A 15756-nucleotide genomic window follows, 5' to 3' on the forward strand; every position below is an offset into this window, starting at 1 on the left:
CCGGTTAGTTCACACAGAGACTTTAATGTGATATACTGCTGGAAAATATGATGAGAATATGATTAATCTGGCTATGAATCTTGACTGCTTATGACGCCACCGTCTGTATTCCTGATGCTTTGACAATATGTTTCTGTAACCTATATACTGCAGGGTCTTATGGTGTAATTCTTGTTGATCTGTGACAATTTATAATGGTTTTATGAAGAGTTTATCCATTCTAGTTTAGAGAAACGGAAACAGCTGTATTTGATTTGTACACAAGTGAGGTGCCTGCGTCAGTCGAGTTCATTCTCAAAGTTTCCTTGCGGTAAATATTTAAATAATTTAAAGAGCTTCACAAAACCTTTCTGGGATTCTTCAGATTGGAACCAGAAGAGGAACCGCAGAAGTTTCATGATTTCTTGAACCCTGATGGTTCTTCAACATGCCTCTCACACATGGGGGCTCTGAAACCCTCAACTCCTAGATTTAGTTTCCAATAAAATCAGTTTTGGCTTATTGGCCTTGGATTTGAGAAGAACTACCAATGGTACTCCAGTGTTTAGAGTGGACAGAATCCATTTAGTTAAAGTCCCTGGAAACCAAAATCCACAAAAACCTTCTAACTATTAAATTTAGGGTCTTATGTGAGTAATTGTGTGGTTCAGAAAGTGGCTGGTGGCTTATTAACATAGGTTCCTGTGATGTGATGAACTCAAAATGCTAAATAATAAAGAAATATTTCTGGTTTCCAGGGACTTTAATCCCAAGTACACAGCAAGCCTGTAAATATACGTACAAAGTACTGTACAAAATGTACTCAACAAAATATATGATGCAAGTCAGAACCATTCAAGAATTTGAGCAGGATACTGATATTAGACTGCTACCTGTTAGAATACTTTTTCATCAACTTTACTTTGCTGTAAGTTCTTTGAGGCGGCTTTAAGTGTATTTTGTTTTGTGCATTGTTGTACATAGGTTCTTTGAAATGTGTATGCTGATATATTCCGAGTCTGCACTCTGAAGAACAAATACGATGCAGATTCAATAAATATATTTTCACAAGAGCAACATTTATTATAATCAATGATACTTTGTTCTCGTGAGCATTGGACATCAGATGTACACAATATACAAATGGTGCGTTCTGTAGCAAATATACTTCTATAGAGACAGCAGCAGCAGAATTGGCATGTACAAAAATACACATTTGATTTTCACAATATACCAAGGTAACGTGATGATATATTTATATATATATATTTTTTTTTCTATATAATCATAAATATGCAGAACTATACACAAACACAATTCACTGTAATGCGATAACAATAATAATACAGGATAAAGAATTTTTTGAGACAGCAACACTTGACTTTACAGTGGCTTTAATCCAGTGTATCATCCTGTGGAAAAGGAATGTTTATTTCATAATAATACTATGTTAGTACTTAACAGATTGTACTTACATTGTGTTGAGTATTTATTACGTATGCCTTTACTTACTTTTCCATACATTAATACACAGGATAAAACACTGGAATAAGGTCATACGAACCAAGGGATTTCATCTGCCATATATTTTCCATAGACATTTCATAAAATGCTTATAAAAATAGTTTTACTTGGTCAAACCAAGCGATTCAGCTATATTTAGAATCAGGAGACCATAGAATATTTCACTCAGACCAAAACAAATATATATTTTTTTTTCGGTCCGAGTCACTTGGTTTGATAAAGTATTTTTATACAAATTTTACAAAATGTCTATGGAAAAATAAATGGCGGATGAAATCCCCTGGTTCGTATGCCTAACCCGAAAGAGGGCGTGACTTTAGCTCTCTATTGTAAAGTAAAGTGTTGCCTTGAAAATCAGCATTGGCAGCACTGGGACAAAACTAATCTTATATGGACTAAATACATAAGAGCCAGATAAATTGTGTTTTCAATGGAGCATTCAAAAAACACACACACACACACGCGCGCACGCACACACACACACACACACACACACACACACACACACACACACACACACACACACACACACACACACACACACACACACACACACACACACACACACACACACACACACATCCTTGTCATTCTTGTGAGACTCAAATGTTTTATTTGTTTTTTAGAATAATGAAGTGCTACAAAAGAAAAAAAGAAAATAGAAAACATAGCCCCCCCCCCCCCGAAAAAAATGGCACAAGGTTTCTCACATCACATCCCAATGATAACAGTCAACAGCATGCACAGACACACACAGACACACACACACACACACACACACACACACACACACACACACACACACACACACACACACACACACACACACACACACACACACACACACACACACACACACACACACACACACACAGTCTTTCTTCACCCCCCTACCAGGTCACAGATATAAAGCAGAGCTTGTCCTCCTATAAGGAAGAAAACACTGTGCACTTTGTGTCTGCAACCTCTGCATCATAATGAATAAATACCTGCCCCATTGATTCACTGCTAGTCAAGCAGACACACAAACACACACACAAAAACAATCCACCGAAGAGACACAATTTGGTCCTAAATGGTACAAAGGACATAAATATAGCATCTTAGATACATGTATGTCTTATTCTTAAGGTGTAAGTATGCACAGCGGCAGCTAAGAAGAGTCTGTTCACTGCAGTCTGTTGTGTCAGATGTTGCAGATGGAGCTGAGGGCGTGTCCATAGCATTTGCATGATGTCATATCAGCCATTCGTCGGCCATATTGTTGACATTAGTGACAGTGCAGCAGCTACAGATGGACGGCAGCGTTCACAAACGTGCGTTGTGCCAACAATTTGTTCCCACTAAAGATGTGTTTGGCTGGCAGTCTGTCCCCATTTGGTCCCCGCAGTGTGTTGTTTGTTGTGTTGCCTCTGCATGAGGAAATGATCTGATATCTTCCAGTGTGCCAAAATGTATTTCCCACAAAAAATGTGTTTTCCCCACCAGCGAGGAAAAGAGGCAAATAATTTCCGTTTTTGTGGATTATTTTCCTAGAGTTTTTTTTTACGGTATTACAAAGAATCAAAGACACCTGCTAACATTAACCCTCCTAGCTGACATGCTTGTTTGTGGTCTTATTCCCTTACATTGTTGTCATTCAGGAAGCGTTCTTCCATGATTTCCTTGTGCAGTGGCAAAACAACAAAGCACATGGAGAACAAAACACAGATCTTTCTTTTAAAGGGGAAACTGATTTCTGCATAACCCTGGTAATGATGATGTGTCATAGCATTATCGATCATGTAAGGATCCAGAAGTCTGACTAAACCACTATTTTCTTCACATTTCCTCTACGACGAATTCCCTAAATTAGGCAAAACTACTTTGCAAATGTGTCAGGCCATTTCAGCTGCAGTGAAGTTACCGTCAGGCCAACAATATGGTGGTTATGGTGGATTGTACTTCCAGGTTTTGTGGATACTATGGATTTAAAACACTCTCATATTTCAAACGGCTGCTTGTCAAACCTTCTTGCCTTCTCATGGCTGCCGACTCAGTTAGATGTTGGACTACGCCGGATACATCTGTACCTTTAAAGCAGAAAACAATGTCTGTACCATCAGCGCACTGCTTCAGTGATGAAGAGATGCTACAATGTATGGCCGAGAGGAAATACCTGTACATGGATGAATATTGCGTTATTAACACACCGTTGTCAAGACGGCAGAGTGAGTGAAACAACGCGACGTAGAAAACGAGTCTTTCATACAAAGTCCTTATTTACACGTATGACTCTTCGGCGAAAAACAGCTGGTCAAAGTCGTCGACTCGCGGGTCACTGCAGCGCCGGCTCTGCCACTCCTTCTTCCCCTGCACGATGGCCAGCGCCACCTCCTGGCTGCGCCGCAGACAGGTGTCCGCATCTGCCTGGCCCTGCGAGGAAAAGTAGTCCCTCACGGCCCTGCTGGCGGAGGCAGACAGGCAGAGGCATGGCTCGGCGGGCTCCACCTCAGACACCCTGAGGCTGCTCTCTTGGGGCTGTCCTTTGGAGGGGCGGGGCCTGTCAGGGGCATGGACGCAGGAGGGCTTGGCGGGCTCGGAGGCACGGCGGCCCAGGGTGAGGCTCCTCCTCCCTCTATCCTCCTCCTCGGAGGGCGGAGTCAGAGAGTGAGACTTCTGCCTCTGGAGGACCAGCGTGGTGGAGCTCTGTCCATAGAAAACACCCTGCGGCGGCTGGACGCCCTCGCTTCCAGCCAGCCTCTGCATCACCTCACTTCCTGCCTGGGCTTTGGGGCTGTTTGTGACCCCACGTCCTGCCTGGGCTTTGGGGCTGTTTGTGACCCCACGTCCTGCCTGGGCTTTGGGGCTGATCTCCTGGTCGTGCAGCAGCCTCAGCTCTCTGACCGTCAGGGGGCGCTCGGTGCCTCTGTAGAAGGGCGTGCGGCTGCGCTGCAGCTGCAGCAGGGCCTGCTGGTAGGACGGAGGGCTGCTGGAGCGCCGCCGGGCCAGCATGCCGTCCTGAGAGCCCGGGGAGCCGTTAGTGAGTGGGCGGGGCTTATTACCCCCGCTTAGCGCTGCCGCCTCCTCCACGTGTCCATTATCAGGCTGCCTCAGTGACAGGCGCCGCTCCTTCTTCAGCCAGGTGTTGGGATGCAGGCCGTGGTGAGGGGGGGCATGGCCAGGCCGGGGGGGCTGGGGCCACTCCGGGGGGGTGTCCCGCTGAGGGGGGGAGCCCCGGGGGGACGGTTGGTGCTGGGGCCGCCCGGGCGAGAGGGGTGTCGGCTCGCTGGATGGAAACGGCCCCCCGACCACGTAGTCAGTAGAGTACTGTGAGAAGGCAGAGTCTAACGAACTGAGGGAGGAGCCTGTGGGCGACGTCGCTGGGGACGACAGGCTGGAGCAGCTGGCGTCCAATCGCAGTGGAGGGGGCGGGGCGTGCTTTGTCTTCCTCCGCCCGCCGCTCTGGACTTTGGCTCCGCCCGTTTCACCTGCATCTCCACCCCCTTCCTGCAGCTGTAGCGCGCTCAGTCCGTGCTCCAGGAACACCTCGTCCTCCTCCTCCCCCTCCATGGCCGCATCGTAGCTGGCCTTCCTCCCTGGCGTTCCTCCCAGGCCCAGGGCCGGCTCAGAGCTCCTCCTCAGCCTCCTGAGAGGAGAGATGACACGTTATGACAAGCTCATATCATGATTATAGTGACCAAAATTATCACCGTTAGCAGTATTACCGCAGTATTGTTAAAATGTGCTGAGAATGTTCAAAAAGTACTGATACACTCACTGAAACCACAAGTATTATTAGCAGCACTATGTACTTTTTGTTTGTATGAATATTAAAATAATAACATAGCCAATAGGATTTGGTGCAATTTGACACATTCACTTTTAATCAACTTTGATTAAACAAGCAAACAGCGCTCTGCAGCAGCAATAACCATAGTAATCAAACCTAAACGGTTTTATAATTAATTAAACAAATTAACTCATCAAAATTTGAAATGGTAATAGTAACCGTCAGGAATTTAATCACGGTTGATCATTAAACCGCTAATCGTTTCATCCCTACCTGGGAGCCTGAGGTGCACTACCCGGTGGGCGGGCCCGGGGCTGACGCGGACCGGGGCTGAACTTCCGGGGCCTGGCCAGTGGGGGCAGCAGCAGCAGCGGGTCAGACTCGGGGTCAGGGTCACAGTCGCTCAGTGTGATGACGGAGTCACGGCTGCGGCTGTCCGGCTGAGCCTTGTCGCGGAGTTGGGCCTTGTCACGGAGCTGGGCCTTCTCGCGGAGTGGCAGAGGCTCCTGGCACGGAGACTCCAGCTCATCGTTCAGCTCGTTCTCCAGGCTGTCATACGACGAGTCGTTCATCTGGAACGACGACACATCTGGAGCGGGGGGGAGGGAGGGGGGGAGAGAATATTATTATGAGTCTAAACAATGTGTGTAATCACCAAATTCAATTCAATTTATTTTTTGTTTTTAAATTCTTCATTTAAATATAAGACAATATATGTACATACACATACAGTATATAGATACATATATATATATATACATACATATATAGATATATATACATACACATACATATACATACTGTATATAGATACATATCATCACACTGACACACACACACACACACACACACACACACACACACACACACACACACACACACACACACATATATATATATACACAGTGTATATATATATATATATATATATATACGGTATATAAAGTCTAAACGATTAACGTTTAACGATTAACATTCGAAGACAAAACCCTGCCTGGTATCTTAGTAGTAACTAGATCTGCTCTTTCTAAACGCGTGCTCTGTCCAGATAGGCACTTTACCTATAAAAGCCAATGAATTGAGAAAGGCTCCAGATTAAGCAGGAAAGGAGACACCTGCTGTGAATGGACAAAGGCTTGGTTCAGTCCAGAACAGAGGACAGAGCGCGTCCCGCGGCGCAGCGCAGCCTCTGCTCACTAGTTATAGTGTGTGGAGGTAACGGAGCAGGATTTATGAATGAGGAGATTCTCTGCTGTGTTAACAAACGCCTGTGACCCCACCAATCACTGGAATTACCAAGGGCCAATCCCGTGACCCCAATCAACAGGCAGACAGACCCTGGGCTACACACACACACACACACACGCATGCAGTGCACGCATGCACGCATGCACGCACGCACGCACACGCTCGCACGCACACACACACACACACACACACACACACAGTATAGTCAGTGTCTCGTTGCAATAATGTGGGGTAACACACTGGAGCACTGTGGCTCAACCAAACGACCCCACACACAGAAAACATGTCAAGGAGCTCTTGTACAGCCGCAAACACGTGTGTGTGTGTGTGTGTGTGTGTGTGTGTGTGTGTGTGTGTGTGTGTGTGTGTGTGTGCGCGTGCGTGCGTGCACGCACACACGCACGCACACACACACACGCGCGCACACACACACCTCTGACCTTAATTAGGAACTATGTTAAATTAAAGCTGGTTATGTTGTTTCAGTTCTGCTTGATTTGTGTCAAGCCCTTCCCCCCCGTCTGTATATAATTTTAAATCCACTTTGGTCAGATTTTATATTCAACCATATTCTGCCCTATACAAAGGAAAAGGCAGTAACTTGACAGACAGGCAGAAAAAAAAAAAAAATGCGATATTGTCATTTTGTTAGTGAGGGGTTAAGTAAAAGGATACAGAACATTGTCTGACTTACTACGTCACCAAATCTCCACATTTTCAAAAAGCTTTTTACTGACATAATGGCGAGGCAGTAAGAACATCTTCAATACCATTTTCCTCAGCTGAGTAGCTTATGCTTTTTGCCTCTGTAGGGCAGAGTTCTATTCTATTCTACTCTATTCTCCTCAGCAGTGAGTTGTTACCTGATCCGTGGTCGCTGCTGCTGCTCTTTTGGCTGAAGGCTGTGAACAGCGAGGTGACGTCTTCTCCCAGGACGCCAACACAGTTCTCTATGAGGAACCGCACCAGCTCACACACCTGGAGAGACACACACACCGCCTGGTTAGCACTGACACACACACACACACACACACACACAAATTTGATTTTTCCAAGAAATTCCTCTTCAGCGATGGAGCCGAGCTGCAGCAGTACATGTGGTTTGGTAAACAGAGTGCGATCTGTATATCTGTACAAATTGGTAAATTCACATAATTATCTCATGTGGTTCTCAAACTTCAGTACCCCGTTCCCTGATTTCTGAATCCAAGTACCCCCTTTACCTGATTACATTTTGCTTAGAAAATGGCAAGAGAAAACTATAGCATATGATGCAATGAATGAATGATAAGCCACCTTTTGAAGAATATAACAGTACAAACTAAGAAATGAAGTGAAAGAGTTGCAATTAGTGCCTCCTGAGCAGATTTATTTTCATGTTTCATTTATTTTCCATTTCCCCTTTCTCTAAAGTACCCCCTGTAGTACCCCCACGTACCCCTAGGGGTACCTGTACCCCAGTTTGAGAGCCCTTGTCTCATGGGAACACGTAACACACAGATACAGTTAAAAATCTGTGTTTCTTTCTACCAGCTCAGAGCTCTTTCCAAAGCCGTTTGAACTTCTACCGTGCCGTATCATATTGTGGAACTTTCTCGCTGACGTTGAACCTCCACCGCTGCACCTACATCACACGCTGCTGAGTGTTCACAGTCTAAATCTACAAAGAAAACGTCTAAATTCTTCTTCTCCCCATCCTGGATAATGTCCTGATAAAGACACATGACATCATATTAGGGCATTCACGACTAGTGAATTTTACTAGTCGACTAGTCGTCCCTAAAGGTAGTCGACTAGTCGACTAACCGTTTTTAATTTATTTTTAATAAAAAAAATTTTTTTTTTTTTTTTTTTTTTTAATCTTTAAGAAAGAACATGAGGTATTTACACGACATACATGGACTATCATATCCCATATCCCCCACAAAGAACATCAAAACACAACAAAACAAAACAAGAAAACTGCATAAGATACACAATAATCCAAGAACAAACAAGACTATTGGACAAACAACCAAACAAAAACAATGCATTCAGCTCCTATCCTGATAAGCCTAATGACACTGGGGTAAAAAGTTCTTAAAGTCAAACTCTGTATGTGGTTGCCATATTTTGGGGATGTCTAAGAATCTGATTCTTGTAGTAAATTTCTTGTAGTAAATGTTATCCAACGTATGGTAGCTTGAGAGTTCATTCCACCAGTGAACTACAGCTGGGGGATTGGATGCTTTCCAATTTAAAGCTATGCATTTCCTAGCTGCCAACAGGGCAAGATCTATGTATTTACTTTGAATGCATTGTTTTTGTTTGGTTGTTTGTCCAATAGTCTTGTTTGTTCTTGGATTATTGTGTATTTTATGCAGTTTTCTTGTTTTGTTTTGTTGTGTTTTGATGTTCTTTGTGGGGGATATGGGATATGATAGTCCATGTATGTTCTTTCTTAAAGATATTAATTTTTTTTTTTTTTTTTTTTTTTTTTGCTAAAACGACTAGTCGACTACTAAGCACAGTGTCGACTAGTGGTTTTACTAGTCGACTAGTCGACTAGTCGACTAGTCTGTGAATGCCCTACATCATATATGACGTCACATTGGCTTGGATTAACACTTACTCAAATTCTTGCACAATGACCGCAGCTGTAGATAGATACCAATTCTGTGTGTAGACATTTCGGACAATAACGGCTGCTGAAGCACAGCGTTTGAGATAATCTATCTTATAACAGTAAAACCTCAATGGACTTTCCTCATCATACTTTGAACTTCTAGGGTATTTTGTACAATAGTTCCAATGTGTACAGTCTGATGTTTTCTACAATATAGACACAAATGTTTTAAGGGCGTTCTCAGCCCATTGGGAAAGTATCTTCAATTCAGATGACTTGGCTGAAATGAACTGTCGCCTGATTCGTTTAAAGGGACAGTTCACCCACAAAATCAAAAATACATATGTTCCTCTGACCTGTAATGATATTTACAAATAGATAGTTTTGGTGCGAGTTGCCGAGTTTTGAAGATATCTGCCGTAGAAATGTCTGCCTTCTCTTAAATACAATGGAACTGGATGGCACCCGAACTACACCACACTATGCTAGCAAGCCGCTACTGTAGCTGTAGCGGGTGTACTTCAGTCGAAAGAAAATGGCTCCTACATGTAACTGAGCTCACAACAAGGTCTGTGTGTTATCTTGAGTAACCAGCTCATGATTTCTGGAAAGAGACTGTTGCTGTTGAGTTTTTCGAATGTATTTTTTGGGCGCTTTGAGCACCACACGCCGAATGCCATCCAGTCCCATTCTATTGGAAAGAAGGGAGACATCTCTATGGCGGACTCTGCCTCTGATTGGGCTGGGTTTAAGCATGAGGAGTGACGATTGGTTGGGGTTAGGGTAAGAATATCAGGGTAAGCCAATCAGAGGCAGAGTAGAGCGTTCAGAGGCAGAGTAGGGCGGGTTTTGTATGGAAAACTATAGAGGGTATGCACACACCCACTGGAACACGCCCCCTCAATCGGGAATGAGTGTCAAAATGAGTGTCAAATTCCTCCCTGAGCAGCAGGTGTCACACATCTAGGCTGATTACTGCATTCAAGCTCAGTCTTGCTGTGACTCAGTGAGCGTGACCCCACAGTGACTTCTGCCTCTGTGACATCACATGCATACCCTCTATTGGGATCCATAATAACGCATCAAGATCTCCAAAACTCAACTCACGCGAACGCCACACTGCTGTTTATGCCAGACAGATGACGTCCGATGACACAGACGCCCCCCGCAGGCCGAGGCTGCTAACACACTCTGGAGTCTTCCTCCTCTATGCAGCTGTGGATAGTTTCTCCTGAGATATGGCGGCCATGTTTATAAGCGAGCAAGCTGTTTCCCCTCTGCCGGCATGACGCCATGGAAACACCCAGGACACAAACAAACTACAGGGCCTCACTGTTTGTTTGTAGGACCAGATGTTGTCCCTTTGAGTGTGTGTGTGTGTGTGTGTGTGTGTGTGTGTGTGTGTGTGTGTGTGTGTGTGTGTGTGTGTGTGTGTGTGTGTGTGTGATTTGCAGCCTCTGCCACATGGATGTCAACATGCATTACTGCATATGAGTCAGTATTCAGAAGGGGAGAGAGCAGATTGTTTGGCTAAGTGAATATAAAGTGATATATAAAGTATAAAGTAATAAAGTGAATTTTGCGGCCACAGTAGCTAAATCTGTCCATGAGGAGGAGGGGGAAAATCAGCAGATATCTTAGTTACAACAACAAGATTAAGCTTGCAAGGCAGGTTTGTGTTATGTGTGGTATTTATTCAGTTTGGGAAATCACAATCTCTAGTTGGCTGGCTGACTCAACAGAGGCTGATTTTACCTACTACAGTATGCTATAATGTGGTAGCGGATTAATTTAAAACAGTGCCTAAACTCCAGCCCAACTAAACTAAACGGTTTGGTAACACTTTATACTAACGGTCGTTCAGTAGTAAGTCATTTATAAGATATTAGTTAATGATTTTTTTCATTTACTAATGATTTGCTCATCATTCGTTCATGGTTAACAAATGTGTATAGAGACAGGTTGGAATATAAAAACTTTGAATGAATAGCTTGAATAGCTTATAAATTACTTACTACTGAATCTTATTATAAAGTGTTACCACACCATATTCTGTTTATTGTATTTAGCCATTTGCACTGTCTGTGTATCTCGATGTGTCAGTTGGTGCTGTGAAATGATGTAGTCTGACTATATATCTGCACCAGTGCTATGAAGACAAGTGTGTCCACAGGGTTTCCACTGTGGCCCTGATGTCAAAGTCCAGGCCTTCTCTCTCACTCTCCACAGCCAAGTGGGAGCTCGTCCATGACCTACAAAGCTGTCATTCTTTCCTGGTTTCTTCATGTTGTTTTTCTAAGCGGGCTGAGCAGATCTGACTCCCACTCCAGTTGGGCTAAAAACCACCAGCTAATTCAATCAACGTGGAAACAAGTTACGAAACACATTCTGCTACATTCCAGTAAAGTCACCCATTTGCCAAACTCCTTGATATTCCAGAAACTCCACGACCAGCCTGTGTTAATGAACCATTATTTGATGATTAAAGTGACTGTAATCGCTTGTTATACCACATGTTGGATTACAAAACTGATGGTGTATCAGGGGGTAATATACTAAAGTTTGGACATATACTTTGACACAGGGCTGCACAATTTTTTTGGGGGAAAATCTAATCTCGATTATTTTTGAATGATATTGCAATTGCGATAGGATTTGCAATATTCGAGGGAATGATTATTTTGTGATTGTTATGATTATGGTGTGATTTTATTGGGGATCTGTACCAAACAAAGATGTTTTATTAAGTCTGTAGAATATGCGTAGGCGGGGACATCTCTGCATGACAATATTTCATTTAAAATGGTATTTTGATTTAGCCTTTAACAAATATTGTGCTTCCTACGATTTGAAAATTGCAGTAGGTCATAATATGACCGAAATTGCAATATTATTGGAATTTTGATTACATTTTGATTAATTGTGCAGCCCTACTGTGAAAACCTCATAAATCCAGGCTTGATTATTTTAATGTTTTAACTTCAACTGAAAGATTATTACATTGATTTTTTTCCCATGTGTTCGAAAATTCTACCACTGTTTACTCTTATAAAAACCTTTTAATAATGTAATTTAATACTGGTGATCAAGCCAAAACCGTTTTTCCTCCTTCCTAAAAAGTGGACTTTTCTTCAGAGTTTTTCACTGGACAGTGACAGAATGTGTACATATTCTTGCTCTAGATTTATACCTCATTACTTTTTCATTCACTCCTTCCTCCTTGTTTGCTCCGCCTTTCTCTTTCTTACAGTAACTTTCCTGTTTCTCTCCCTCCCTTATCTCTCTCTCTCTTAGCTGTCACTCTCTGTCATCTCCTCTCTTCCTCTCCTTTTCAATCCCTCCTTCACCATTCCTGCCTGTCAGTGTGTCAGCTCAGAGCCTGTGGGCCTCACTCCTTCACCCAGCGTCCATCAGCGGCCTGTTCAGACCTACTTCTGTTTCTGCAGCTCCACACACACACACACACACACACACACACACACACACACACACACACACACACACACACACACACACACACACACACACACACACACACACACACACACACACACACACACACACACACACACACACACACTTTCCTTATCACCTTCTCAACCATTCAGGAAACCAGAAAGAAAAGAAAGAAAAAAATCTCTGGTGGTTCAGCAGGCTGGGGCAAATACCAAAGAGTAGGCTACAACCTCTTGTATGTGTCAAAAACAAAATCAAAAGGAAACGGATCCATCTGATCTGATTTTACTGACAACGTTAAGGGATCTACAGCCACACCACAACAAGCTTTCTCACACGCACACACGTGCGCACACACACACACACACACACACACACACACACACACACACACACACACACACAGAAGCATGCACGGCACTTACACATGCACACACATGCAGAAAGCAGCACGCACGCAAGCGTGCGCGCACACACACACACACACACACACACACACAGATTTATCCTCGTCTATCCTGCATTCATACTGCATCTCATTAATGTTACTGGTTATACCTGCTTTGCCAGCTCAAAACGGTTGCTATGAAAAGGACCTGTTGCGGTGTTCCGGACGTCCTGCAAGTTTTTTTTTCTTGATAGCTGATGAGCCATACCTGGTGCCATGTAGATACGGTCTAGGGCTATTCACCCCACCCAAAAACAAAAACAAAAACAAAACAAAAAACAAACAAAAACAAAATCCTCTTGTGAATGGAGCCAATGTGCAGCAATCTAAGCTGCACACTGTACTTCAATTGAGGCATTTGTCTAACAGATTACTTACTGCATGGAGGCCAACTGGAGAAATAAATAGTCATAAATAAATACTGTGTAAATACAGTATGTAACAACCATGGTGTGTGTGTGTATGTGAAGATGTTACAGCTGTGTGTTAGTGGGTCAGGTCAGAGGTCAACACACACATCCGTTGGACGCCCACAGCCAGTCTCTCTCATGCTGATTGCGTGACTGTGTTCCATCTGCCCTGTCAGCGCTCCCCTAGATACTGTCTGATCATGTGGAGAGGTCACTCAAATAATCTCACACACAGCCACTAGGGGCATCACAGAAGAGCCAGCTAGTCGACTAGTTGACCATGGGAACCACTAGTTGACACTCTGCATCGTTGTAGAATAGACTAATAGTTGCTCTGTGGTTTTAGCACGGTGCAGTAATAAAGCTTTAGAGATGTCCTTCCAACAATGAAGGTGGACATAACTTTGGTTGTTGTTGAACATAGATTTATCTAAACAATCATTTGCTACGTTATGCCATGGTAAATAAACACAATTTAAGGTATAGAGAAGGAAAGACTCCTGCTATCCCCGCAGAAAGCAGTGGCGTTGGAGTCAATCTCCAGCTCAGACAAGCTTGCTGGGTTTAGGCCAATCAGATCGCGGCTCATTTGTAAACAGCTTCTCAGAGACAACCAAGGACTCTTTCACTATTTCACATACTTCCAGGATGGTCCCGCCTACAGTTAACCCTTTACTGGTTGTAGTTCAGACCTTTTTGGCGAGAATAGATCATTGTGATTGGTTGAAAAAATATAATATATGTCCCACGACTACTTTCTGGAAGTAGTTGGTTTGATAGAGGAGAAACAAACGCTTGTTGTTGAGTCATTTCTCCCAATTTTCTCTCTCTTTCGCAAGCAAAACACAAACTTCTGAGGCGATCTACCTCAAACGCTCCAGAAATGACAACTCCACTCAACCTCAAACATCTAAATTATACGCTGGGGGGGGGGGGGGGGGAGGACTGAATGGAAGCGGGTGATAGCGAGGCTTCACGTGTCGCCAGGCGAGGCTCCAGATCTGCCGTCTCATGGCGAGGAGCCCCCGCTTGTTTAGCTTGGCCCCCGGACGCACGTTTAGCTTGGCCTCCGGACGCTCGTTTAGCTTGGCCGCCAGTGCCGACCGCACCGAGGGGAATGTCCACATCTCACTGCAGAGAGGGGCCGCCCGGGCTGTGGCCCCACACACACACCAGCAGTGTGTGAGAGAGGGCGTGTGTGTGTGTTTGAGGGGGCGTATTATCAGGGGAGTGTTTGTCAAAGATATTTGGCCATTTGTGGGTGGAGAGGCATTTGTGCTGACAAGTATGTTTGTGTGTGTGTGTGTGTGTGTGTGTGTGTGTGTGTGTGTGTGTGTGTGTGTGTGTGTGTGTGTGTGTGTGCGTGTGTGCACGCGCGCGCGCGTGCATTTGCGGCTGCATGTATGTGTCTTAGCAAACGTGAAGATATGCGTGTGTTTGCCCACAGTGTGTAGTGTAGTGTGTGTGTGTGCATGTGTGTAAGTGTGTGTGAAGATAGAAAAACACACACACTCGCCCTCAGGATTCTGTAGGAAATGCTTTGGATGTTTTCACACTGAAACTGAACCGCCTGAAGGTTACACACACACACACACACACACACACACACAAACACACACACATGCGCACACGCACACACACACGCGCACACACACACACACACACACACACACACACACACACACACACATGCGCACACGCACACACACACACACACACGCACACACACACACGCGCACACGCACACACAAAACACTTGAAAACATAAGCAAACCAACCACCCACACAGAATGCATGTAATAACGTGGTGTCCAGATAGACCACAATTTAGAAAGCTTTGTATGCTTTATGACCCTGTGACTACATGATGGCTTCTGATGGGCAAGGGCCTTCCTCTGTGGGCTCAGAGAGAGAGAGACAGAGAGAGAGAGAGAGAGAAGGGAAAGAGAGAGAGAGATATATCTTGCACTAGTTAAAACTAGAAATCTTGCGGGCTTTGCGGGCTCCTTCATAGTGTACCTCGCCCCTCGCCCCCTGCGCGTGCTCGCCTGCTCAGCTGGCAGCACTCATGTCTAGCGTGCCTCGTTGGTTTGCTCTCGAGGTCTCGCCCGCTGCGCGTGTGAGCCGACCCGGCCTGGCCACAGCAGCAAACAGCAAAACATTATGAAAACACGGAAATACAGACCCCAGCGCAAGGGAGCTGGAAGGTGGGTGCTGAGGGTGCTGCAGCACCCCCTGGTGGCAAGAAATGGAATTTTCGAATTTGTTGGATTTGGCTGTCTTGTGTTTATACCACCAACAAAATGCATTAAAA

At 44.4% G+C, this 15756-nt stretch overlaps 1 protein-coding gene across 1 annotated transcript in view; it reads right to left on the minus strand.

Moving 5' to 3' along the window:
* Positions 1-2587: 2587 nt before the first annotated feature.
* Positions 2588-15756, minus strand: part of LOC310779021 (rho GTPase-activating protein 20-like) — a 59926-nt gene continuing 46757 nt past the window's right edge. The window contains exons 14-16 of the mRNA XM_083639514.1: positions 7387-7501; positions 5549-5864; positions 2588-5131 (exon numbers count right to left, since the gene is read on the minus strand). Of these exons, the coding sequence (XP_083495640.1) occupies positions 3766-5131; positions 5549-5864; positions 7387-7501 (1797 nt within the window). The 3' untranslated portion in view covers positions 2588-3765. The remainder of the gene's footprint in view (positions 5132-5548; positions 5865-7386; positions 7502-15756) is intronic.

This window comes from Poromitra crassiceps (assembly GCF_964638095.1).
Source record: "Poromitra crassiceps genome assembly, chromosome: 6".
Classification (NCBI taxonomy): Eukaryota; Metazoa; Chordata; class Actinopteri; order Beryciformes; family Melamphaidae; genus Poromitra; species Poromitra crassiceps.